Source organism: Lachnellula hyalina, assembly GCF_007821495.1.
Source record: "Lachnellula hyalina strain CBS 185.66 chromosome Unknown contig00093, whole genome shotgun sequence".
Taxonomy (NCBI): Eukaryota; Fungi; Ascomycota; class Leotiomycetes; order Helotiales; family Lachnaceae; genus Lachnellula; species Lachnellula hyalina.
In genome coordinates, this window is record NW_022157207.1 from 41,280 (window position 1) to 67,398 (window position 26,119).

Below are 26,119 nucleotides of genomic sequence, written 5' to 3' on the forward strand. Positions count from 1 at the left end.
TTTCTCAAAACAGAGAGGCCGCGATGTATGGTACTGTATAGGTAGCTAGCGAGTACTTTCAACCGCAAACCCAAGTACCGTAGCTCTCCATCAAACTTTAGCATTTGCCTTTCTGGCCCAACCCACATCCCCCTCCTCTCCCATGAAAGGCACGAAGCCCAAAATCTGGCCATATCTAATCAACAGCAAGCTCACCAATTTTCCACCCCAGAACTTCTCAATATCAACCCAAGGCAAAACCCACTCGTCCCAAAACCGACTGGTCCATCTCTTGCTAGTGACATCTCGGATAATATTATACCCATCACTCCAGATCTGTCGAGCCTCACCCTCTCTCTCAGCCTGATATCTCTCAAACGCGTTCCGAATATCCTCAACATCTACCTCTTGCCCCTGGCCTACACCAGCAATCTTCGTGATTTCGTTGGCTAGAGCTGCAGCAGAATGGAGGCCACATGTTAATCCGAGTCCGTTGATACTCGTAGTCTTGTGCACCGCATCACCCACCAAGACAATTCTCCCCCACGACCAGTGCTTCAAAATCCCCTCTTCCTGGTTCAGCTTTCTCGCCTGTTCCTTATCAGCATATTTCCATAGATCACGAAACCTATGTTCGGGAGATATCGCCACATCGCCAATCTCCTCTGCATACTCCTCCATCTGCCCTGCCGTGTACTGGACCCGTCTGGTACTCGGAGAATCCAATGCTTTGAGCGTGACGTAGTAGATGAGTGACGGCGTAGCAACACACTGTATAACCGTGCCCGCACCACGGGATTCAAACACAACGCCCTCTTGAAGCTGCAGTTCCTTGTTAGATGCCGAGCCGAATATGCCGTGGAAATTCGCGGCCATGGAGTTTTCGTCGACTGACGTGTCGATTCCGGATTCGAATGCTGCGTCGTGCATTTTTAGACGCGTTTGAGAATGTACCCCGTCAGCTCCAACTACGATAGATCCGCTTTCTATGTCTCCATTCTGGAGATGGACATCTACTCCGTTGGCGTGATGGGTTATGTCGAGTACTCTGGAGTTGTATCGAACTCGGCTGCCTTTCTGTGGAAGATTCGAGAAAAGAATCTGGACCAATTTGCCTCGAGGGACAAGGAGAAATGGATATGCATGACTATTCCACGGAAACACTGTCAGTGAAACCAGTTCCTATCTATTGCAGAGTAGATAGAAGAAATAAAATACTTCTTTTTCATATCCTGCCAAAACCGCGTACTCGTCATCACATGTCCATCCCCCCCAAAAATCCTCTTTTTCTCACTAATCTCAACCCCGACCTCCTTGACCTCTGAATACAATCCCAGCTGGTCTAGAAGCCGCACCGTCTGTGGCCACGTGAAAATCAACTGGCCGTCAAACTTGGTGACCGCAGGCTGCTGTTCCAGAACGACGAAGGGGATCGAGGCCAGGCTGAGTGCGTGTGCGAGATAAAGGCCCACGGGACCAGCACCGACTATGATGACTCGGAACTTAGGGTCTTCCATTGAGTGAGAAATATATATGGTGGGTAAGTGAAACAAAGGGTTTAGGGAGTTGCTGGTATGTAGGAGGGGTGTTTGGACGTGAGTGACGGGAGCCAACCCTGGGAGTGAGCATGCTTATATAGAGCTTACTCTATGTTTCCGGGCATTTGGCGTCCAATTGTGCGTCTTTACTTAGGTATGGTTCATTACGCGCTTTTGTATTGCGAAATTGGTTAGCTCGTGCATAATGCACTAGGGATGTGGAACTGAAGCAAATCCGCACTGCGTATTCAAAATATATTCTAGATATCAAGTCCCCAATATGGTTATCACGTTATAAAAGATCGCAGAAAATCACAAAAGCAAAACATAGAATTAGTTATAGTGGCAAGAGTAGGTTGCATTGAGAAGGTAAAAAGTAAGCGGCATATTAAGTACAGTATTCCTTGTGAGGAGCTAAATCAACAAATGCAATACCACTCCATTTAGCAAATTATAATAGCAGTCCCGTATCATCTCAGCCATGCAAATAATCCTGGTATAAACAATTCCCTTCCCAACGCCTTAGAAGAAACATGAAGCTGCTGATTCAATGGCCCAGGTCTTTGACAATTTCAGCGACATGTGCAAATGCCAGATCATCCATTGTTTCTTGCCAAAGCTGGCCGGCAATTCGCTGTCCTTCAGCCTTGTATACAATGGGTGCCATTCTGTTTGTAAAGATTGGTTAGCTGATGCTTCCGCAGTAGTGTTTCTGTTTTCCAGACTTACGGTTGGATATGTCCATCTTCCAAGTACTGTCCGTGGGAGTCCATGCCGTGTTTGACAGCAGCATCGGTGATGTTACGAGCACCAACGGCGGATGCTCGACCAAGAAGACGCTTGATGATGCCGAATATGAATCCGACCATAGTGCCATCACTTCCTCTATTCAACTCTGTTCCGTGGCATAAACCTGGGCTGGCAGTATTGACAATAGCGACAGATGCCGGTACGCGCTTAGCTAATTCGGTAAGGAAGAATTGGCCGAGCAATTTAGACGTGAAGTAGCGGTCTTGGGGATCAAAGTATTTTGGATCGTTGAAAGATGGTAAAAGAGGAACATCATTCTGCTCTGAGAATTTGGCCATGGAGGACGCATCGGACCCTGTAATTACCAAACGACCTGGCTGTAGCGGGGTGTTCTTGGATTGGAGAACAGGAAGCAATAGAATCGACAAAAGAGCAAGGGAGAGATAGTTGACTTGAACAACCTCTTCGTGGCCAGTGGTGGGGTGCAATTCCATATCCATCCTCTGAACACCCGCATTGTGAACAAAGATGTCCAGGCATTCCAGGGTCTTGGTACGTTCGACGAGGGCGATGATTGAATCGTAACTTTCAAGATCCAAACTCCAGACTTCGATGGTTTGTTTTGAGGGGCGCCGACCAGTCAAGAGATTCTCCTTGGCTGCATCGCCTTTACTCGCGGTGCGCACAGCAAGAATCAGCTTGCTTACACCGACATCTAAGAGCTGCCGAGCGATTTCCAATCCGATGCCGGTATTGGAGCCGGTGACAATAACAGTTTTGCCAGTCAGGTCGACTTCGCTGATTTTGGCGATTGGCGGAGAGACCCAGAGTTGTCGTTTCAGAAGTTGGCGATGAGATGCGCGCTTCTCGGGCGTGATGTTGAAATGTGCGGCGCTCATATCTGCGGCTTGGGCGAAGGACGTTCGTTCGGAGATGGTCTGTGAGGGATAGGCAAAGGGGAAAGAAGTTTCACAATTAAGACGCAGTAGCTAGGTGGTTGTGGGATGATCGTGCAGTGTCAATTGAGGCTTTGGGAGAAGACGATGAAGTTGTGTCGAGTTTGCCAGTTATACTGCTAATGAGTGGAGGGATTCACGGCGTCGGGAAGACTGAGGATTCTTTGTCCTAGCTGCGGATGAATAGTTTAGGTAGACCGATACCTCAATTCTTTGTCATGGCTGCAAACGAATGGGAATAAGGGGACTGCTTACGAATATTGCGGCTGAGAATGTTACTCGTACGGCCTGGAGATTGTAGTCTCTCCGCAAAGGTACAGTACAGTACGGTAAGGTAATTACCACATTACATGCAATTACCGTAGATGCTTCGAAAGTACGGACGTACACTTGTAAATTCGCTCTCCGCGGAGAGCTGGAGATAAGGTTTTACGGGGGTAAGGTACCCTAGTAGCTGGCATGATAGTATCTGACTCAGCCTAACTGGATCCAGAGACTTAGATCTTCGGGTAGGGCTTTCAGGGGCTGTTAGGGCTGCATTACTCGGCACTGAATTGCCCCGCCCCCGCACCCGTCCCTTCCCTTCCTTCCCTGCGCATGCAGCATGCACGGCATTTATGGTTAACCCATTGCCGACCATCATTGGCCGCACGTAGGTAGATAAATATACGATAGGCGATTGACTTTACTCACTTCGGATTAAATATAATGCAAACATAACAAGTATTTTAATATAATCTAGCGTCTTTTTATAGGCACTAGTAGATAGAACTGGGATTGCAATTATGATTAATTAATCAATTAAAAACTCCCCCATATTTACGCAGCCGTCAGCTTACAATACGCCCCCATTCAAGCCTCGTTCAGTATTCCATAAAATGCCGATAATTTACAGCTACCCACCTTGAAATACTATCAATCTCTTTCACACACATCCGCAAACAACATGGATATCACAGGTTGCGCTTTTGTGATTGGAGGCTGGTACCCTTGTGCTCCATCTCACGATTCACGCCAGCTAACCATTCTTAGCTAGTGGCATTGGACGCAGCTGTGCCATCGCCTTCGCCAAGTATGGAGCCCGCAGTCTCACGCTTACCGATCTCAATCTCGAAGCTGCCCAAGCTGTCGCCAGACAATGCCAATCACATTCCACCAATCCCGATTTCAGTGCAGAAAGCGTGGTGGTTGATGTTACACAAGAGAAGTCGGTTCAGGCAGCTATGGATCATGCAGTTAGGTCCTTTGGCCGCATTGATTACTGCGTGAATAGCGCTGGGGTAAGCTCATCCTCCGGAATGAAGAGAACGGTTCAGCTAAATATATTCGAATACTTTAGGTGGGGGTCAAGACTGCGAGTGAGACGGCGGAAACTGATATTGAGGAATTCAAGAACATGCTGGAGGTGAACGCAACGGGGACCTTCCTTGTGACACGCACCATGTCAGCAATCATGAAAAGTCAGGAATTGTGCCCCGTCGATGCATTTTCACCCGGTCGCGGAAGCACCCGTGGCAGCATTGTTAATCTAGGATCAGCATCATCCTTTGTGGCCACGCCCAAGATGATCCAATACACAGCATCCAAGCACGCAGTCATCGGCATAACCAAGAACGCAGGTAAAAATCAAATGCTCTCTCACAGAACTGTGCTTTGAACTGACCGGTCTCTCGTAGCACTTGATAATGCAGCTTATGGCATACGAGTCAATAGTGTCTGTCCATCCTGGGTTGATACACCCATGATACGCAAAGCGATGGATGATATTCCTGGGCTTGGGAAAATGATTGAAGCAGCTGTGCCTCTCGGTCGCATTGCTATGGCTGAAGAAGTTGCAGATGCTGTCATGTTCTTTTGTAGCCCAAAATCGAGTTACGCAACTGGCTGTAACTTCATCCTTGATGGTGGCACAACTCTGAGTAGCAACATCTGAATGGTTGAAAATCATAACGCTTTTCGTTATAGAGGAAGATTTACTAAACATAAGCTTACACATTACCAAAACCAGAAGCAAATTTCAGGACTAAGAGCTCGATTAATGAATAGACCCTTGTGAACTGATAAAGTCCTACAGTATACATGAAGAGCTTATCCCCCGCTTATTTTCATTGGCTCGCTTAATATTTAGGGGGGCTAATGCGCCCCAAGGTACATTTTGTATCTGCACTTGTCAAAGTAGGCGAAAAATGGCATACAAACAAGAACAGCAAGAGGTCGGAAATCAGTACACGTACATTGAACTAGACCAAACCTCAAATATCAAAGCATAAGAAACCTTTGAAACCCTATTTAAATCCTTTTCTCTCTACCAAATTTCCCCTTCATTCATCTTCACCCAAGCTCAATTAACTCCCCAAAACACAATCCCAATCTCAAAATGTCAGACCCAACCCAAGCACCATCCTCCTCCACGCCCTCGGCCGAGCCCGTCGTAAGCGCAGGCTACGTGTCTTCCTTCCCAGCTCCCGGTCTACGCCAAATCCTTCGACACATCACAGGGCACAACGAAGACGGGAAATCTATCTTCCTGTCCTCCGATAATGGCAGTCATACGCGTGTGATGGGCGAGCGACAAGCGGTGGCGAATATCATTTATTCGACACAGGAGACACCCGTGGAACTCAATGGGAATGTTGATATTGAGAAGGCTGCTGCTGAAGAGGTAACCAATCATTTCTTTTCTCTTCTTTTCGTCCTTTTCCGTTGCCCCCAAAATGAGGGAGACAGAATGCTAATTCAATTTTTACTTAGCCACCACTTCACTACCACAACGGATCCATAGTCCGCATAATTGATTTCGCGCCCGACGTCGAATCCCCCCTCCACCGCGCCGTCTCCATCGACTACGGTATCGTGGTCGAAGGCACCTTCGAACTCATCCTCGATTCGGGCGAGAAGAAGGTTATGCGACAGGGAGATGTCAGTGTGCAGCGCGCAACAGCGCACAAGTGGAAGAATATCTCTGGAGGGGGCACGGAGCCGGGGAGAATGATGTGGATTCTTCTGGATTGCAAGGATGTTTTCGTCAAGGGGGTTAAGATGGAGGGGTTCTTGGGGGATCTGGAAAAGGAGTATGTCGGTAGGGGGGCTAGTAAGTAGATGTTTATGCATAGATAGAAGCAAGCAAAGGGAGAAGAAAGAGTGGTTTTATATAAAGACAATGCTATCTATACACGTTTTACACTTCCTGTCGGGATATAAGGGGTCATGGTGAGAGCCTTTCTAGTTATGTGACATAGCGTATCTTAGGTAAGCGAAGGAGGCATCACCTTTTGATTTCTATTTTGGGAGCTCTAAATGCATCATGGATATAGCTAATAGTAGCAGGTTTCACACGTCTAAAGTCATAGTCCGTCATTATGTTTGAGCCAATGTAAGATAAAATGAAGATTCATTGCTATCCAGAACCTAAATATATAATAATACAACGACTAGAATCAAAGTCTATAGTATGTCAAAAGAAAACACTTCTCTCCCATCCATTCTACTAACTTTCGGTTTAATACTTTGCAGGAGTAATGGGGTTATAGTAGTTGAATCGCCCCGAAGGATCATACTGAGCCTTCAACGAACGAAGCTTCTGAAGACGCCAAGGCTCAGTTCCATACATCTGCTCGATGGGCTCATTTCCAGCCGCATAGTTGACGTAAGTGGAAGGTGGAATGCCAGAACCTTTATTGAACAGATCTAGAGTCTCTTTTGCCCACTCGGCAGCAAATGCATCGAGTGAAGAATTGGGTGGGAAGTTCACTGCATGAACACTAGAGATGAAGAATATGTCAGCTTGAAATCTTACGGGGAGGACTGGAGATACGAACGTCATGAGATTCCTCTCGCGCCATGGGAAAGCAGATGTCTTGGGGTCGACTGCTTTCACACCAATCGTTGAGTAGTCCTCCAACATAATGATAGAACCGGCAACCAAAGGTTGCTGGGTGATCTTCTGTTGGAAGAGATCGTAAATTTGTCGCTGGCTGGTGACATTCCAGACATCGAGGTAAGTGGTTGAATGAACGTGTTCGAAGCCTTTAGCACAGAGAGGTTGGTCCACCCCGCTTCCGGTAGCATCGGGAATTCCGCTGTATGGTACGTTCCCATCTTCAACGAATTCCGCTGGAATTTTATCGAAAGCATCGAAATACTGTTGAGCATCTTTTTGCGGTCCAGCATATGTAAACGACCACCAGATAACGGCCTAAGTCAAGGTTAGAACCCAACTTCAGTTATTGAAAGGGTTTCTGTGACTTACCTCAGTTGTACTGATGCTTGCATTTACCCCATACGTACCATAATTGACGGCCAACTCTCTGGTCTTGTTGGCTCTCAGGTGCAGTTTGTTCAGCTCAGTGAACATAGTCTCAAGCTTGTCTTGCTTCCAGAGATAGTTCTTATAGTACCATGTATCAACGAGACGAGGGTAAATCTTAAGCTCAAAGCTGGTCACGATACCAAAATTGTGACCAGCACCCTTCATAGCCCACAGCAAATCCGGGTGGGATTTTTCAGAGACAGTTATGGCTTGGCCATCGGCCAAAACCACATTCAATTTGACGATATTGTCACTGATCATTCCGTAGAATCCTTGATAGCGGCCATGACCGCCACCGAGACCAGGGCCAAGCATACCGACACAAGCACAGCTTCCAGTGGCTATTTTCATTAGCTTTCATGGCCGCCTAAAAGCTGGAGGTGATTGCAAACGTACTTGTAACATAGCCTTTGTCCCAGAGATAATCGATGACTTGTCCATCATAGGCTCCTCCTTGGAATATAGCGGTACTTCCTCCTTTTTGGATGGTGATGTCTCTCAGCATCCCCATGTCAATTTGCATGCCGGTGAATTTTCCCAGCGTAGCAGTCAAGCCATGAGCACGGTTGACGGTGAGAAATGGAATGCTATTGGCATTGGAATATTTGACCTATTAAAGGAGCATCAGCTATCCCGGTTTGTGGGTCTTGAAGAGGTAACTTATACTTACTATTTTGGGAATGTCTGCTTCACATCCAGGCTGAACGACCATCTTGATAGTGGGTGGCTGGTATTGTTGATATCTCGCTGTGGTGCTGGCGAAACGAGGATCATCAGGGCCAAAGATACTGGAGTTACGAGAAAGAAGCGGCCCAAGCTCACGAGCAACTTGCTGGGAGGTTATATTGAGACGGGTAACAGAACAAAGACCATCGAGGCATGGTCGAGGAGACGCAGTGACCAGAGATTGGAAAAGTAGAAGACCGAATGCTGCGAAGCCGGAAAATCTAGTCATGGTTGCGGATGTGTTTGAACGTGGTTTGAAAATGATTTTCTGAATTGGTGGGAAAGTAAAGGTATTTTATAGATTTTACTTTACCATCATCCTATTTTACATCCATAAGCTCAAAGTTTCCCCTTTACGAAAAACGCCCCTCGGTGACTTGGATGCCTAGCCAGCGGAACGGCATACCCATCAGTCATAGTAATGGCTTTTTCAGCCGTGGCATTATTGATGCCATCAGCTCAGATTCTCACGAATCCTCTACTAATAATGTGAGGATAGACTTAAAGGGGAAAGTCATTACGGTTTGGAAACACAAAGGGAGCAAACACAAAGCACCGCCGCGCGCACGCGGCGACTCGTGTGACCAAGACTCCTTCCATGGGAACATAATCTATTTGAAGCCATTATAAGCCATGAAACAAACCAATAATAGAGATCAAAATCAGCCCGCTTACCCAATGTGGTCACCTTGAGGATCGGTACCCTGTAAAGTACAGGGTGTCCACGTTCTTGCCATACGGGCCACGCATGCCTGGGACACTTGAGGCTGAAATGGAGTAAGTGAGTACGACGTGCTCAGCCCATAAGGCTTAGGCAGTCTTATCTTCTCTTACTTCGCACGGGAAGCAATCCTTTCTTTTTCACGGCAGACTGGTTGAGTATACATGGGACGGTTCGGCGACTCCTTGGATATCTGGACGGCTTTTCCTAAACTTGATAGGTAATACTGCCTGGATTGTGCCGCTATCAAAGGATTTCGCCGTCTCTGGGTGCTCCTATGACCGGAAATATTGTCAAGTGGCAATGATCATGGCGCTTTTCTTACGTGTTTGCCTCGATTTTCCCAAGCCCACGGGTTATTCTGACTCTTGGAGGATTGTTACTATTTCCAGCTCCTCCGGGAGCTTTCAGAACTAGGATGAGAGGGATGAAAGCGTCGCAGAAAAAGATGTGTTTAATAGAAGACCTTTTCCCGTTTGCTGTTCTAGACACGAAAAAGAATATCTCATCATCAAACCAGTACTTCTGCCTTCTAGATTAATTACCAATATGTCTTACTACTTCATTTTCAGTGTAATTTGTCTTTTGTTCGCTCGCGGTGGCTTTACCGCTGCCGTAGGATATCCTTCGGGACCTGTGGACTTGAAAGCCGCTCTCAGTAAGCCAAGCATGGGATGGACTTCACCGAATATACTCTCCTTTCCTGGCCAACAAAGCTTCATCAACGCAACTGAAAGGTGGACCGTTTTTGATCCGCCAACCTATTCAGCTTCTGTTACCGTGCGGAATGAGGCAGATGTTGTAAAGGCTGTGAGTCCATCTATATAATTCTGAAGTTTAATGAGATTAATCTTATCTAGGTCAAAATAGCAAGGGATCTCAAGATTCCATTTCTAGCTACAGGAGGTCGTCATGGATACGGAACAACGCTAGGAAATCTAAAAAATGGCATTTCGATTGATCTCAGCCTTCTAAAAACTGTTACAATCGATAAACATGCTTCAACTATGACAATCGGGGGTGGTGTTCGATTTCGAGACATGGTTGATCCCTTGTTTGCAGCTGGTTTCCAGATACGTAAGTTGTTTAGACACCTCATGCTTATCATATTTCTATGTCTAACACCTCGCAAGAAACCGGAACATGCTCCTGTCCTGGGATGGTTGGAGTGACTATCGGAGCTGGAATCGGTCGTCTTCAGGGACTCTACGGCCTACTAAGCGATGCTCTTATCTCTGCAACAGTCGTAACTGCTTCTGGCAAGGTGCTACAAGTGTCCGAAACTTCTAATTCAGACTTGTTCTGGGGAATTCGAGGAGCTGGTGCCAACTTCGGCGTCATTACTTCTGCAACATACAAGGTCCAACCAATCATCAACAATGGTATATTTACCAGCATCGACATGGTTTTCACCGCTGCCCAGAATGTATCTTATTTCAATACTCTAGCTTCGATGGTCAATGGGAATGGAACCTTTCCCGCAAAGTTAGCCGCAATTACCAATGTTCTTTATAACACAACTAGCAACCAAGTAAGTTTCCGCCACAAAATCATTCCCGAGACCCCAGTGAAGCAGTCGCTCTAACAGGTTTCCAGACGGAAATTATAACCAACTGGGCATACGCCGGTCCCCGAGAAGAAGCGCTTCGTGTGATGGCTCCTATTCTAGCTGTACAGCCAGTGTTCACGAACCTCACTGACGTTTCCTGGAAAAATCTCAACACTGAAACGAGCTTTGGTTTCGATGCTATTATCTGCGAACCTCTCGGTATCAGAAGCATCTATAGCGCTGCCCTTCGTACCGTATCTTCAAATACCGCAATATCAGTCTTTGCGAAATTGGTAGACTTTTATGCAAAGTACCCAGAGGGCCGCGGTAATACTATATCCCTCGAGAGCTTCCCGCCCCAGAAAGTGAGGGAAATACCTGATAGCACATCAGCTTATCCTTGGAGACAAACCATAACCTACCTGTAAGCAAAAGAATCCCCCAAATCTAGAAGAGCCTGTGCAATAGGAATATCGTTACTGATTGTCTTTCTTTTTTCAAAATTACAGACTTATAGAACTTTCTTGGGAAGCAGGAAGCAGCGTCGGGGATGCATCAAATGCTCTAGGACTCGAGCTCCGCAAAGACTTCGCTGCTACTTCTGGATACCCTGATCTGACCGTGTATGTCAATTATGCACACGGAGATGAGAAACTCGAGCAGATTTACAGTGCTGAGAAATTGCCACGTCTGGCAGCACTTAAGAAAACCTGGGATCCAGAGAATCTTTTCGCGTTTAACAACCCATTACCAACACATTACCCTTAGTCAGTCGGACTTTGGACGATGAGGGTAGAGATTTGGCTTTTGCGGCACTTTCTAGAATATCATCTCGCGATGCATATGGTTACTCTTGTAATACTTGGTTCAGATTGGGGAACTTCAGGGTGGCAAATTATTCAGATCTGCGGCTTTACTGCTATAGCTCTCTGTTACAGTGTTAAATTTATCATGTAGTATTATTTGTCTTTTAGATTTCGCTTCTCCTTCAACTTCTTGCGCTGGAGCAGGCTCCAGAATAGACTTTAGAGAATACATTATTTCCTACTCTAGACATATAGATCCGTATCACACAACATAGAACCGATTTCTCTCCGTCAAAGACTACGTAGTACGTAACCAGGTGACCAGCCATTATCCTTCCACCAAAAAGCAAAATCGGGACGGTCTCGAAGCCATATGCATACGCATAAGCTACAGTAGCCCTCCACCCTCCTTCCACAAAGTGAGAGCGTATAGATACGTAATATCCCGACCCTCCCCTGCCATTTTGAGAGAGCCTGAAGAATGGAATCATTTGTGGCGTATGCATTGAGCTAAAATATTACGCATTATACGGCAGATATTTATTCATATTATTCATAGTTCTGATGCGCCAGGCCCAGGAGAGCCTATGCAAAGGGTCGGCGCTCTACGCCCCCTAACCATGTCGTACAGCGAGCTTCCTCATTCTCAGCTGACATCATGAATTTAGAGGCATTATCCCGTAGAGTCTAGAACAACTAAAGTAAGCTGACTCTCACGTGCGTTCAAACCAGGAGCTACTAATTAAATCAATATTTATTGTAGATAATGATTTAACGTTTTACTAGCTTACAATCTTACTAGCTTACTAGCTTACTATGTATAGCTATACAGGTACAGGGAATAAGTAATTCCTTTTGCTCGTCCTTGCTCCGTAGACATATACTTGAGAGCTGAGAAAATGCGGGAATTCATGACATGCTTGTCGCTGCACAGTCATAAGTATCACATTAGGAGTGGAGGTAGATAAGAGTTCGGCTTGTCTATGTATTGTTTGGCTATACAGTACTTTTCCTTCATTCAAATAGTAGATTATTTCAGACCCTTACCAACTCTTTCAAAAATCTCAAAACATCCAAAAAAGAAATGGATTCTCAACCTCCAAGAAACTGCACTGTCCTTGTTGTTGGAGGTGGTCCAGCTGGCTCGTATTGTGCATCTGTTCTAGCTCGCGAGGGGATTAATACTGTTGTCCTCGAAGCCGAAGAATTCCCTCGGTATGTAACCACCGAATACCTATGAAGCCATACACAGCTCGCTTATTTAATGTAGCTATCATGTGGGCGAGAGTATGCTGCCTTCCATACGACACTTTATGCGTTTCATAGACTGTGATGAGAAGTTCGACGCTCACGGCTTCAGGATCAAGGTAAGATTCTTGTGGTTAACAGTGTAACACTTAAGCTAGTCAGTCTTCTGACTTGTAAATTAAAGAAAGGTGCTACGTTCAAGCTCAACTCTAAGGAACCCGGATGTTTGTCTTTGTCCCTGCTGACCGAATAGAGAGGCATTGCTGACCAGAGCGACAGCTACCGACTTCGTTGCCGCTGGAGGGCCCCAGGGCTATGCCTATAATGTCGTACGCTCGGAGTCCGATGAGCTCCTGTTCCGTCACGCCGGGGAAAGCGGCGCTCATATCTACGATGGCTTCAAGGTGAAGACTGTGGATTTCGTCCCATCTGGTCTCCCCCGCAGCACTGATCCCGAATGCGAGATTCCGGATCCTGGCCGCGCAAAATCTGCTACCTGGACAAGAAGCAAGGACGGCGCTTCGGGCGTCGTGAACTTCGACTACCTCGTGGATGCTAGTGGCCGTCAGGGTCTTATGAGCACCAAGTATTTGAAGAATCGCGTGATGAACAATGGTGAACAGCTTCAGAGCATCGCAAACTGGGGTTACTGGACCAACGGCGGCACGTTTGGGATAGGGACGCCGCAGGAAGGAAACCCTTACTTCGAGTCCCTCCATGATGGCAGTGGGTGGGCGTGGTATATTCCGCTTCACAACGGCCAGTGTTCTGTTGGCGTGGTCCGAAACCAGGGGGTATTAGCACAGAAGAAGCGTGACAGTGGACTTGACAGCAAAGCAATATATCTTGACACTCTCAAGAATAACGCCGGCATGCGGGATCTGCTCGCGGCGGCTACACTTGTGAGCGACGTGAAGTCCGCTTCTGACTGGTCATACAACGCACCAGCCTATGCGAGCCCTTATGTCCGCATCGCAGGTGATGCTGGCTGTTTCGTGGACCCCTTTTTTTCATCCGGTGTTCACCTCGCGCTCAATGCTGGGCTCTCGGCGGCGACCACCATCTGCGCTTCCATCAAAGGCCAAGTCTCAGAGCTGGCTGCGGCTACTTGGCACTCAAAGAAGGTGGCTGCATCCTACACGCGCTTCTTAATCGTGGTTTCCAGCGCCTTGAAACAGATACTCGAGGGAGAAGAGCCCGTCATTTCAGATTATGACGAAAATTCTTTTGAACGTGCTTTCCAGCACTTCCGTCCGAGTAAGCTTTGCATGCGCTCTTTTACAATACAGAAGCTTGTACTAATCAGAGTCTCTTGTCCTATAGTTATCCAAGGTTCTGTGGACGTGAGCGCCAATCTTTCACAGGCCGAAGTAATGCGGACGCTGAATTTCTGCATGGGTGCACTAGCATCCAACGAAGTACCAGAAAAGGAGGCTCTTCTGCAGAAACTGCGTTTGCTTGCTGTCAGCGATTCAGGAACCATTTCGGACGAGAAATACATGCTCGCAATCAAAGAAGCCGAAACCATCTTGACATCCGAGCAATTGGACTATCTCAACTCGATCCGCAAGAACGAAACCTTGATTCCTGATGACATTATAAGTCTTGATAGCACTGGATTCGATGTGCTTGACGGATTTTCAGCGAACCTTGTCAGAGGACATCTTGGCCTTGTCGAGCCAAGAATGCCTTCCGTGGTCGCGTTCTGAGAGCCAATTTCATGATACATTGTCATACAATACTAACATTGTAGACTCTGATGGCAAAAAGAAAACATATCTCTCTCTTCTCTTATTACTGTAGTGGGGCTATAGAGGGACGAGAGTTACGTGAATTTGCGCTGCAGTTTCGTTGCGACAGCCATTGTAAAAGGGGCTTCCACTGTATCTTAGAACCCCATTTTCTACACACTCACTCATTTGATGATACTGAAAGTTAGATCCTAGCCTAGAGCTCCCGATTGTATTGTTCCCTCCACAATCACATAAACGTGTCTCGCGGCATACCTTAGCAATAACGAATGTATGGTTCGCACTTCACTAAATGGTCAGCATTATATAATCAAGTTGCACTTGCGAAAGAAAAAGTCATTGTTATTGGGAACAGTATTGATTAAGGGAAAGAAGCTGCGCATTCTTAACACTAAAGAAAGAACTAAAAGCAAGCAAAAAGAAAAGTGTCAATCCGAGGCCTCTGTCGCTGGGGACTGATCTCGTCTTGCACCGGGGAAGTCGTCTGACTCCAAGCGCTGACGGAGACTTTCCTCGAACACATCAAAGTCTTCTAGATCATGGACGTTAAATTCTACTTCTGGTAGGTACTTGCTAACATCGTCTGGGGTGAGGGCTTGCGGGCCGTCCATTTCGGGGAAGGAGTGGTTGACTTCCCACTCGATGCGACGATTACTGTCCGCCAGTTCCGTTAATTCCCCCTTAGCTATTTCAAGAATGGACTCCAAGTATTCTCGGGCTGCATCGGTTTGCTCTGGCGAGTCGAGCAGTTCTTTGACGTAGGGTACGATTTTGTTTCGGAACTCCTCGTTGACCCTAGTGCTCGTTTTCAATTGCATGACCCGGCGTTTTCGCCACAGTTTGAGAAATGCAAGTGCGGCCACAAAATCAGACATGTTTTTGCTTTGGTTGGTTGGGTGATTGGGCTGCTGGTTTTGGGTTTGGAACTTGATGGTTCTGGATTTAGATTGTGGGGTTTCTTTGCGTGCAAAGATAGTTGTAAAGAAGCAAGTCACAAGTGAGCAAGAATCAGTCAATTTCTACGCTTTCTAGATATTCTGTCGGAGAATTGTTTCTTAAGGGTCATGCAAACTTCGCCTGTCACAATATCATTGTCACTAGAACAACATGACAAGTTTCTTTATGACACCCAGTACAACCCTAGGTACCTAGGCTGTTGTAGAAATTGCCTTTGAACAAAGGATATGGTTGACTAAGACTTTGAGATTGTGCAAAATTTGGACCTGGTTAAACAAGGTAATAAACCCCCAGGATAATAATAAAGCTTATAGAGATCTGCGACTACGAGAAGAAAAGGCCAAGACACACTCTAGAGAGCATTAGGAGGCAGGTTCTGATTAGAACCACAGCAACGGCACATAGGTTGGACACTTGGTGACAGTGCGACAACTTTGCAGCTGCAGTCACTCGAGTATGGGCCACGCAAGCTTGCAATTGAAGAATTAGATTGGGCTCATCACCGCACCTAGGCACCAAGAGGGGAGTTTTCAGAACGTGGATGAGATTAATACATTTTATAAACAGCCAAATCATACGCTCCCGCTATCGTAAATCATACTTCGTACTCAAATATGCCACAACATATCTAATCAAATCATGGACCAAATACCAGAGCTCTAACCTCGATACTTTCTCTACCGACAGCGTTCTCTGGAGTGCGAGAATCTCTGAAGGCAGTGTGAGGAACTCTGCCTCCTTGGACTTGAGATCCAGGCACATGTCCCTCGCTATCGTAACACTCTAGAAAAAGTCTCTCGTCGTTCTTCATACCTGAAAGATAGTGCCACCTCTGGCCCTCGTTATATCTGATGCCTGCTGTCTCGCCAGTTCGGTCTGGATATATGTGCTCAACCGGGATTAGATCTTCGTCTTTCAACGACGAGGAGCTAGCGAAACCGAGAGGACTGGATTGGACAGGGCCATTTAGAGGTCTCCAGATGTTGATTAAACGGTATCGACCCTGTAGAAGTTTCTCTGCTTCTTCTGGAAGATGGTAGTGTACCCTTGCGGTGGCGGATTTCTTGGTCTGATCGATATGCACTCTGGTGATTGGGCTGCGAGGGGCGTCGGGATTCGATCGACGGATTGTGTGATCGAAAATGAAGACTTTGTTGCTACCAGGAATATTATCCAATAGCAACTTCTCGACCTCGGGATAGTAATTCTTCTTTATCGATTCGTCGTCGACAAACTCTTGTTCTGCGGACTCGGGAAGACCCGAAACAACTTGGAAGGCGTCCTTATCTAAGGTGTATTCCGACTCATGACCCCGAATGTCTTTGATGGGAACCTGAATATCGAAGTCGCCGAAGTTTCTTGGGGGTTGACCCTCGGGAGGTGCCTCGACGAAATTAAAAGGTTTCGACCCGTCTTCGGGTGGGCGGAAGTAGTTTAAAGTCACAGTTGTATCACCGCGGGGAATAAATGGCGTGTCGTTTGCATGAAAGGCTGCCTCTGCGCGAGCAGATTGGGAGAAATCGTGTGCCGCAGAAGGCTGGAGAGGTGCTGCTGTTGCCATGGTATAGGATGATAGATGTCTATTGTGATATTTCGTAAACTCTCACGGAAGGCAAGTAGGTAGAGCTCTTGTTCGTTGCAATAACCTTGAGATGATTATACTGTGGTACTCGACTGGATGTTTTCTTGCTTGATGTAAGGAATAGATATCAGCTCATGAAGCCGGGTTGGTAGTAATATATAGTAGTTGCGTCTATTCTAGCCAATGTGCAAGGTAGCTCGCACGTCATAAAAGGGTTTATAATCAGCGCAGGGTTAATAAGCATGTAAGCAATGTTCGGCATTTGCCCACTTGTTTGACAAAGGGCGCAGGTACAGTAGGAGGGATCTGGCAGATGATTTGTTATTTCAGATACAGTACGGCGATACCTGGCAATTACATCATGTTACGGTGTAGAGTCAAGGCCCATGATTTGTAAGGCACAACCGAGCTAAGTCCGATCCGGTGGCAAAACATGGGGAAGGTGTGGGTGCTATATAATAAAACATGGGTGTACGTCTAGTCTAGTCTGTATCTGCACTTGCAAACTAGACTAGTCCCAGTATGGAGGTCGAGTAAACAAACAACCGCAGAGCTAGGCCAATCTACACAACATTTACGAGTAACATTTATGAACATGCAGACATAACAACCTACCTGTGTGCTTTATGCAAATATCCAGTTCCTTACTTCATACTCCTACCTAACTTCTACACTCATATCTACGACAACATGGCGGACGCGATGCTCTCCTCGCCAGATCCTCTCCAAGATACTCCAGCCTTTCAAGCACCCCCAAAATTGCGACGCGCTTCAAAAGCCAGAAGCTCTCTACCCTCCAAGGGAAGTTCCCCAAAGAAGCAGACTTTCAACCTCGATGTCGGAGATCAAATATCCCCGCAGAAGATACGAGTTACCGTTGAGGCAGGCGAATCTGATAACGAGAATGCATATACCCACTACATCGAAGGCAGAGACAGCTCGCCCTCAAAGTCTCGCGCGCCAAATAATCGACGCCGAGAACGAACAACTACCACCAGAGTGCCTGTCAAAGGACTCTCGGACTCCGGGGAAGAGACGCAGCATGTTCCAACACCCAAGAGAGGCAGAGGGCGACCTAGAAAGTCTATCGGAACTCCTATACCTGCGAAGAAACGCGGACGCGCCGGTACCCCCACCAAAAAAGTCAATGCTCGGAGAAAATCCGTCGACGTGTCGGGGAATGAGAATGAAGAGGATGGTAGCTTTCAGATTGGCAAAGGCGTAGAGATTGGGAGAGGAAAGGGAAGGCCGAGGTCCAGATCCAAAAAGACAGCAGCCCAAAAGTCAACTCCAGCATCTGAGCAACCTGCTTCAGACCAGGTAGTATCAAGTATTACTAGCAAGAAAGAACACGGCCGGAGGGAGACTCTATTACCAGAAGATGTCGCAGTTTTGGAAGATACTAGAAACGATGCCGGTATGGAGAATAATGGAGCAGGCGAATTGGAGGAAATAAGTGGAGCTTTGCAGCCCATTGATTCAAACGACCAGTACCCATCCTCTGCCTATTCAACTATTCGATCAATAAATGCAATTGAGGATGCATATCCAGATGTTACCATTGCTAGATTTCATCCTGGCGAAGAAACTCCGCGCAAGGCTGGCTGGTCGAGCCCAAGGATTGTCGAACCAATACAGCAGTCTCCTTTGACCCAGTACGATGAATACAGTGTCGGAATGGTCTCTGTACCGCCCTCAGACAGATATCAGAGCGAAGATCGACAAGATGAAGGTGGAGAGGACGATGAAGCACGGGACGGCCTCGGTGACATGGGAGAATTTGATACCATCTTGGAGAGCGAAGGATTCAGTATGATATCTGTCGATTCGGTACATTCACTGCGCGAGCACCTGAGTAGCCCTATGAATCAAAAACAAGAAAGCGAACCAGCAAAGCCCTTGAAGAACCAGAATCTGCTCTCCGTTCAGGAGGCCGTATATGACGACTCCTTTTCAGAAATCCCAGAAGAAGTGCTGGAAGCAGCTACCCCAGCACGAAAAGCGCCAAATCGACAGCTACTTTCTGTCCCAAACCCACGACTGGATGATACTTTCTCAGGCATACTTCCAGAAATTCTTGAGTCTACAACACCCGCACCCGCCCAGACGTCACAAGTATCGAGGTTGATGTCGTCGAATAAATCGAGAGTTGACAAATCCATCTCGAGAAGAGCAACTGGTGCTCCTGAAACATCGACTTCTGCTGAAGGACTTCCCAAAGAAATAATTTCGGCACAGAAGCCGCAGAACCAAGAATTTTATGAGGATTCTTTCTCGGCAATTCCGGAGGATGTATTAGAGGCAGCAACTCCAGCCCCAAAGGTTCAGGCAGTATTGAAACCAGCCGGGTGTTCAATATCAAACGGATTGCAACCGCCTACCTCTAAGCTGGATCTTTCTCGCTCTCAACAAACTTTAAGCCCTCGTCTCCTGACTCCCGAAGAGACTCCATCTCCACCCATCGAGCCCTCAACTGAGAAAACATCACAATCGAGTGGCAAAGCATCATCACATTCTTCCGGAGGGGGCGCCAAGGAGAAGATAGAGATTGAGTCATCCATAAACAATTCCCACATGCCTTCTTCACCTCCATCGATAGCTTCTAAAAGGTATACCTACACGGCACATCTTCGCAAAAATCGGCAACTAAATCCAGATTCGACGGAGACACCATCGATCGTATTTTCTTCTCCATCTTTACCGCCTCTTGTTCAACAGCCGCGACGACACCCTAATTCAGGCCAAAGTTCGGAAACAAGCCAACGACCGCCCCTGTCTCCCGTTGCTCGTGCTGGTCGTGTGCTACAAGATATACATATACCATCTTCACCAAGAAGTCGATCGCAAAGCTTGGGCAGCCCTTTCAAAAGCCCTAATTCTGACCGGCAATCTCCGAGTGTGGCACGAGAGGCCCAGCCTTTCCCATCTCAGGATCGCTCTGCAAGGCCACTTCCCCAACTTGATTTCACTGGTAATTTGACAGCCTCGTCACAAAGTTGGAATCGTCAGGCTAGCCAGGGTGACCCTTTCCACGACAATATTGCGGTTACAAACTCTTCTCATGAGAGAGAGTTTAGTCTTGAGGTGCACAGCCCGCGATCACAGGACATCTCTCATTCACGACTATCTACTATTAGATCGGATGCTGATTCGGTTCGGAGTGATGATGCTATGAGCTGGCAAGCAGAGAATGAAGTCCCTCTCAGCGGCAGTGCTCTATCCACCAATAATAGCGCCAACTTATCTGTGAATACAAGAAGCTTTTCAGCTGCGAGTACTGGTAAAATCAACTCAACTGGGAATCAAAGGGATGCAGCTGAAAGGGCTGATATTAGCAAGCAGATTGAGTCTGCCAGGCCAAGTGAAGTTATCGTGATAGATTCTGAGGACGATCGGCCCAGCGCTGGTCGTGGTGACGAGGATGAGGATTTTGATTTATTGTTGGAGACAATGAATTCTTCCTCGCCAATAGTATCACCATATCAAAGTCAAGGACCCTCCAAGGAGGTGTTTGAGAAGCCCAGGAGAAGCAAAATACCAAGCCCATGGAGAAAGAACAGCAAGCGCTTGGTGTATAATGATGAACTGTCATCGCCAACTCTTACGTCTGCTATTAGCCTTGGCAAGAATATTGCAGGCAACGCTTCCTCCAAACCTGTGACCGTGAAACAAGCTTTCACAGCTCACCAAGAGAGTGACAATACCAATGATGTTGATCTCTCAGGATGGCAGATACCACAGAAGTCAAACTTTCAACCGCGCCCAAGAGAAAGTGGTAACCTAGACCTCTCTGCATTATTTGCGAATTCTCCTCCCAAGAAGCTACCTGTGCTGTCAACAAGTTCGCGCAACACTTCTTCTCGAGTAGAAGGTAACTCGGACCGGTCACAACCAAGAGAAACTAGCAGTATTGATTCACGTCTCAACCGCCCGAGAGAAGAAACATCTTTCGCTCCAATCCCACAGAAGCAAGGTTTTAATCCACGGCCTCGTAGCGAAGTTGCATCATCACCTCTAAAGCAGCCAATATTGGGTCTCTTCGATCATCCACCAAGCCGTCCAATCTCCACCCCACGCCCAGAATCCTCATCCTCAGCCACACACCCCCTCGTTCCCTCCTCTCATAGCAGAAGCAACATCCAAGCCAACATACAGACTCCAGCCGCCGCATCACCAGATTACCTCAACGACTCTGCCTCTTCCCTCACGGAGAGAGAAAATCAACTCAACATCACCCGCACCCTGAAATGGACAAAAAACATTCACCTATCCTCAAGCTCAAGCTCAGAATCCCACGCACCAGCTTTGACATCTCCAACGAAATCCATCCTACGCTCCAACTCCCCTTTCAAAACACCCTCCGCCACATCCTCAAACCTCAGCCCCTCAAAAGCCGTAACATTCGTATCCTCGTCTCCCATTCCCCCCTCTCCATCCCTGCCTTTATCCGCAACAACTTGGTCGCATGGTCACTGGCTGCTCTTGGATCGCATACTACAGAGCTGGAAGCCTGGTTCCGAGAAAGTTGAAAGGAAGAAGAGGAATTCCACCAGAGTTGTCAGTAGATTGCTAGGTCGGAAAGTACATGATGCGCGCGGCGAGAGCATGGTGATGGAGCAGTGGCATTTGGAGGTTGTGGATGAGTTCCGGGGGAATGTGGACGGGTGGGAGGAGAAGGGGGTTGCGATGAGGGTCTTTGCGCTTTTGATTGGCGAGGGGAAGAGGAGGGAACGAGAGAAAGGGGGGGGAGAGGCAGAGTGGGAGTGAGGGAAAGGATGTGTTTGTTTGACTAGGTGGATTTACGACGCGAAGTGAAATGTTGGATGAATGAATGAATGATTGATTGAAGATAGCTTTGGATGTGAAACTGAATCTATAGATGAAGGGCGTTCGTTGTGCACAGCGTTGGATGGATTTTGTTTTGTTCGTTAGCGGGGCGTTTGAATACACTTTGTCTATAAAGAATACCATTCAACTGCATCCATATAATCACTCTCACACTTAAAGTTAACATCTTATCACACAGACTTGTTTGCACTGAAGTTACAATTCAATGCCAGCATCTTAGCATAACCTTCGAGACTCGAGTCCTAGCACTGGCGCTAGTTATAATCTCCTGTGCAAGTCAACCTGTCTTTTAGCGCCAAGATTATTATAATCTGCCATTGATGGAGGTGTGGGTCGTTTCTTTCTGTATTGATATAGAAAGATAGACTGGATTGTAGAGAACCTTCGTAGTATATACAGATCAAGTATGTATGTATGGTCATGGTGTTTAACAAGGTTGGATGTGTGGTAGGATATCTTTCACGTTCAAATGGCTGGTTGAGTCGACGGATGAGGGAGTGATCTTGTAATCTTACTTCTGTGACGGAAAAGAATTAGTATGACTATGGAGTTAATAATGGGGATTAAAAATCCCTTTCTCTCCGTTTATCTTCGTAGAAAGAAGCCTGGAAGGTTCGTTCACCGGACACATGGAAATCTCGTAGTTGCCATGATATATCATTTTCACCGCACCACCCAACGTAGGCGTAGCTGAGGTGCGCTTCTATAATACAAGCAAGCCCATTTATCTATTCCTGCCCTCCCATCTATTCGAGCATAGACGCCTGGTTCGTATAGAGCACATCCACCACACTACTCAGCTTCTCAATCGTAGCCAACGCAGCATCATACCCCTCATCCCTCTCCGTCTCATCGAAAATAATCAAACACCCAGCTCCCTGATCCAGCACCCCAATAATCACCTTGTCGAGAATCATTTGCGACAGCTTGCGCTCTACCTGCTGCGTGTCTAAGCCAACCATCTTGGCAATGTGTTCGATTTCGACACGCGAGAAGGGCTCAATTACTTTGATGAGATTCTGCTCCAGCATGGCGTCGTAGAGCCGGCGCAGATGGTTGCGAATGAAGGGGTCCGAGCCGAGTTCATGGCGGTAGTCGCCGAGTGCCTTTTCGTATTCTTCGAGAGAGCGGTTGGAGTGTGCACGTGCGACGGCTTTCATGGCTTCGAGGTTCTTGCCTGCGTATTTGATGGCTTGCTTGGATGTCATGAGTTGGTTGACGTCGTCTGCCAGGTTGAGCATGATTTTGCAAAGAAGCATGTATTGTAGGGCCGCGGTGGCTTTCTCGGGCTCGTCTTGAGTGTGGTAGCCATCAAGGGCTTCGATGAAGTAGGAGAAGGCTGTGTTGAAGTCTTTGTCTTCAGCGTGCAGCTTGCCGGATTGCATATCCAGACCGGCCTGGAGCATAGGAGGTGTGTAGACGGACGCAGCGCTTGTGCGGGCACTGGTGAGGGCTGCGCGGCCTTTAGGGACGTTGCCTAGGGCATGATAGACGCGGGATTCTAGGAGTTGGACTTCTACCAGGACAAGCTTGTCGTCTAGGCGTTTAAGCTCCTTGAGGAGGCTGTTGATGAGGGTCAAGGCATCGTAGTAGGAGGCTTTGACCATATAGAGGGTGACGAGACGGGTCTCGAGGTTCTGGCGAAGGAAGCCTCTGCGTTCAGAGGTGGCCCATTCGATACATGATTTCGTAACGGATATTTGGATATCAGTGGTGTCTGGGATGGCATGGAAGAGGTCGAGAAGTTGTCGAACTATGAAAAGCTATGTCAGCCATCTAGTTGTAATACATAACTTTCTCTGATAAAGCTTCAAATAGTCAAACATACCAAGCTTTGCTGTCTTTGCCTTTGCAAAAGATGACAACACCGTCCGGCTCGTCGTAATCAAGTCTACCAAATCATTTGCTCTCCTACATTCTGTTAGTATTGACCCATAGCTTCCACAGACTAGATGCCTCACTTTCCATCCCGATACAACTCTCCCAAGCTGACCAGCGCAGTCTCATATTCCCGTACGGCAGCCTCTGAAGTGACTGAAGGAGGTTTGGAGATGATATCCTTGTATTGCGCCTCTGCCTTTTTCGGATCCGTCTTTGCCAGCTTCTTGGCCTCTGCTATCCTGGCTGAATCTGCTGGCGCCATATTGGATTGTGTTGTGGTGGTTGACAGAGAGTATAGTGCTCAATGCTCAGTGTCGTGTGTTTACAGTCAAATGCGTTGCGTATGGAGCTGTGCCTGAAGGCAAGGCAAGGCAAGGGTTGATCCGCGCTAAAAATTAGATCCCTGCCGAAAAGTCGCAGCCGCCTTTTTATTTTCGACAACCACCAAACTTTTCGCGGGGAAGCAAATGCAGACAGACGCACATCGAAATGCCCACAACACTTTGAGCCCAACATGGTATGGATGTGTATATATGCCAGCAACTATTATGATTCGCTAACAAATCCTAGAAAATTAAAACTCTCTCTCGCCCAACGGCGCAGGCCCAAACCCCGGGTTCTGATGTCGCAAGAATGCCTCGAAACCTGGACCCAGCATTGCACCCCTTCGCAAAGGCCAGAGGTGCGTAATGTTCTACCCTTCTTCTTGGATTACTTCAGGCGCCCTCGAAATTTTCTTGCGCGCTTGTCTCGTCAGCTTTCGAGATATCCCATGAAGCGCATACTAATATACCCTTAGAATATACTCGAGCCCTTAATGCCGCGAAGATGGAAAGAATGTTCGCTGCCCCCTTCGTGGGACAGATGGGAAAGGGACACGTAGATGGTGTATATTCGATGGCGAAGGATCCGAATTCGTTACAAAGATTTGCCAGTGGAAGCGGAGATGGTGTTGTCAAGGTCTGGGATCTAACAAGTCGAGAGGAGACCTGGACAACTTCCGCACATGAGAATATTGTGAAATCGATGGCCTGGACTTTGGATAAAAAGCTATTGACATGCGCGAGTGATCGAACCGTCAAACTCTTCGATCCATATAATACGCCTGCAGGCGCGGCGCCTTCAGCTACATGGCTTGGTGCAAATGCGTTTACCGGTATCTCACATCATCGCTCGAAGAATGTATTTGCGACATCAGGAAGTTCGGTTTCCATATACGATTTAGAACGAACCAGCGCACCTCCCGAGGTCTTGAAATGGCCCACCAATCACGACACAATCTCATGTGTGGCTTTCAATCAAGTTGAAGATTCTATACTTGCCTCTGCAGGGACCGATCGCTCGATAGTTTTATACGACTTGAGGACATCTATGCCCCTCGCAAAGACCATTCTCAATTTTGCTAGCAACAAGATAGCCTGGAATCCTATGGAGGCAATGGTTAGTAGCTCGAGCTTTTCTCTGAAAATATACTAATACGTCTACAGAACTTTGCTGTAGCTAATGAGGACCATAATATTTACAGTTCGTTTTCATCCCCAGTTTGCAAATCCAAAACGCTAATAATATAATCTACAGTTTTCGACATGAGGAAGATGAATCGCGCACTGAATATTTTGAAAGATCATGTAGCAGCAGTAATGGATGTGGAATTCTCCCCGACAGGAGAAGAAATTGTCTCCGGTTCTTACGACAAGACCATCCGTTTGTGGAGTAGAACGAAAGGCCACAGTCGGGACATATACCATACAAAGCGCATGCAGCGAGTATTTTCTTGCCAATGGTCGCCCGATTCTAAATATGTGCTCTCGGGCTCGGATGATGGGAATATCAGGTTATGGTAAGTCAATGTCACCCCTCAGAACCCATCTTTCTATTCCCAGAAATGATTATATTAACGCGTCAACAGGCGTGCCAATGCTTCCGCACGAGAAGGCATAAAATCAACCAAACAGCGCCAAGCGCTCGAATACAACGAAGCGCTCACCGAACGCTATGCCCACATGCCTGAAATCAAACGTATCAATCGCCACAGGCATATCCCGAAGGTAGTGAAGAAGGCTGGGGAGATCAAGGGCGAGGAGCTCAAGGCGATTAAGCGGAAACAGGAGAATGAACGGAAGCATACGAAGCAACAGTTCAAGAAGCGGCAGAATGAGCGGGAGAAGATGGTGCTTGCTGCGGAAAAGTGATTTTGTGATCCGGTGGCGTATCTGGGAGGAATAGCAAAATGGCGTTTTTGGGTTGGATGGAGCATTTGCACGGCGCTGGGCATTAGTTGGCTTGAGTATGTATGGGTATACCAACAAAGTGGTGGCGATTAGATTGTATATAGAGACATATCAAGGCTTGGTGAATCTGCAAAGCTAGTTAAGCAGGTACTATCTGATACCTAGGTAATGAGTTCCTCAGTCTAGCTTACCTTACTTGGAGAGAAGTAGCTTAGCAGATCTCCTACAGTAGCAACTGTTCTTCCTAGTAATCTACCTCTACGCGCATTCCAACAAACCTTAGAACT

The 26,119-nt window shown here is 47.2% G+C and overlaps 10 protein-coding genes across 10 annotated transcripts; 6 read left to right on the forward strand and 4 right to left on the reverse strand.

Moving 5' to 3' along the window:
* Positions 1 to 2,064: 2,064 nt before the first annotated feature.
* yanD_3 (Short chain dehydrogenase) lies at positions 2,065 to 3,205 on the reverse strand (the record flags this gene model as incomplete). Its single annotated transcript, XM_031150055.1, has 2 exons — positions 2,065 to 2,185; positions 2,247 to 3,205. Coding segments are annotated over 2 exons (1,080 nt in total), but the record flags the coding sequence as incomplete, so codon positions are not given.
* Positions 3,206 to 4,169: 964 nt separating this feature from the next.
* linC_0 (2,5-dichloro-2,5-cyclohexadiene-1,4-diol dehydrogenase) lies at positions 4,170 to 5,156 on the forward strand (the record flags this gene model as incomplete). The annotated part of the gene is made up of 4 exons (XM_031150056.1): positions 4,170 to 4,207; positions 4,260 to 4,503; positions 4,563 to 4,842; positions 4,900 to 5,156. The coding sequence occupies 4 exons, from the start codon at positions 4,170 to 4,172 to the stop codon at positions 5,154 to 5,156; spliced, it is 819 nt and encodes a 272-aa protein (XP_031004289.1).
* Positions 5,157 to 5,600: 444 nt separating this feature from the next.
* Positions 5,601 to 6,322, forward strand: LHYA1_G005107 (uncharacterized protein; the record flags this gene model as incomplete). Its single annotated transcript, XM_031150057.1, has 2 exons — positions 5,601 to 5,885; positions 5,975 to 6,322. 2 exons carry the CDS (start codon positions 5,601 to 5,603, stop codon positions 6,320 to 6,322), a joined length of 633 nt encoding a protein of 210 aa, XP_031004290.1.
* A 400-nt stretch (positions 6,323 to 6,722) lies between these two features.
* Positions 6,723 to 8,487, reverse strand: azaL_3 (FAD-linked oxidoreductase; the record flags this gene model as incomplete). Its single annotated transcript, XM_031150058.1, has 4 exons — positions 6,723 to 7,418; positions 7,473 to 7,873; positions 7,929 to 8,142; positions 8,203 to 8,487. 4 exons carry the CDS (start codon positions 8,485 to 8,487, stop codon positions 6,723 to 6,725), a joined length of 1,596 nt encoding a protein of 531 aa, XP_031004292.1.
* A 1,041-nt stretch (positions 8,488 to 9,528) lies between these two features.
* On the forward strand, positions 9,529 to 11,296 carry azaL_1 (FAD-linked oxidoreductase; the record flags this gene model as incomplete). The annotated part of the gene is made up of 5 exons (XM_031150059.1): positions 9,529 to 9,789; positions 9,840 to 10,056; positions 10,113 to 10,510; positions 10,576 to 10,952; positions 11,038 to 11,296. 5 exons carry the CDS (start codon positions 9,529 to 9,531, stop codon positions 11,294 to 11,296), a joined length of 1,512 nt encoding a protein of 503 aa, XP_031004293.1.
* A 1,122-nt stretch (positions 11,297 to 12,418) lies between these two features.
* aclH (Flavine halogenase) lies at positions 12,419 to 14,291 on the forward strand (the record flags this gene model as incomplete). The annotated part of the gene is made up of 4 exons (XM_031150060.1): positions 12,419 to 12,549; positions 12,605 to 12,701; positions 12,767 to 12,806; positions 12,862 to 14,291. 4 exons carry the CDS (start codon positions 12,419 to 12,421, stop codon positions 14,289 to 14,291), a joined length of 1,698 nt encoding a protein of 565 aa, XP_031004310.1.
* Positions 14,292 to 15,927: 1,636 nt separating this feature from the next.
* On the reverse strand, positions 15,928 to 16,851 carry aclN (Aspirochlorine biosynthesis protein N; the record flags this gene model as incomplete). The annotated part of the gene is made up of 1 exon (XM_031150061.1): positions 15,928 to 16,851. The coding sequence occupies one exon, from the start codon at positions 16,849 to 16,851 to the stop codon at positions 15,928 to 15,930; it is 924 nt and encodes a 307-aa protein (XP_031004309.1).
* A 711-nt stretch (positions 16,852 to 17,562) lies between these two features.
* LHYA1_G005112 (uncharacterized protein) lies at positions 17,563 to 21,639 on the forward strand (the record flags this gene model as incomplete). The annotated part of the gene is given in 2 exon segments (XM_031150062.1): positions 17,563 to 18,527; positions 18,543 to 21,639. The coding sequence occupies 2 exon segments, from the start codon at positions 17,563 to 17,565 to the stop codon at positions 21,637 to 21,639; spliced, it is 4,062 nt and encodes a 1,353-aa protein (XP_031004312.1).
* Positions 21,640 to 22,466: 827 nt separating this feature from the next.
* On the reverse strand, positions 22,467 to 23,863 carry rpn6 (putative 26S proteasome regulatory subunit; the record flags this gene model as incomplete). Its single annotated transcript, XM_031150063.1, has 3 exons — positions 22,467 to 23,473; positions 23,549 to 23,631; positions 23,682 to 23,863. 3 exons carry the CDS (start codon positions 23,861 to 23,863, stop codon positions 22,467 to 22,469), a joined length of 1,272 nt encoding a protein of 423 aa, XP_031004311.1.
* Positions 23,864 to 24,115: 252 nt separating this feature from the next.
* On the forward strand, positions 24,116 to 25,793 carry sof1 (the record flags this gene model as incomplete). The annotated part of the gene is made up of 6 exons (XM_031150064.1): positions 24,116 to 24,118; positions 24,172 to 24,283; positions 24,401 to 25,041; positions 25,089 to 25,125; positions 25,180 to 25,441; positions 25,511 to 25,793. The coding sequence occupies 6 exons, from the start codon at positions 24,116 to 24,118 to the stop codon at positions 25,791 to 25,793; spliced, it is 1,338 nt and encodes a 445-aa protein (XP_031004314.1).
* Between the last annotated feature and the right edge of the window lie 326 nt (positions 25,794 to 26,119).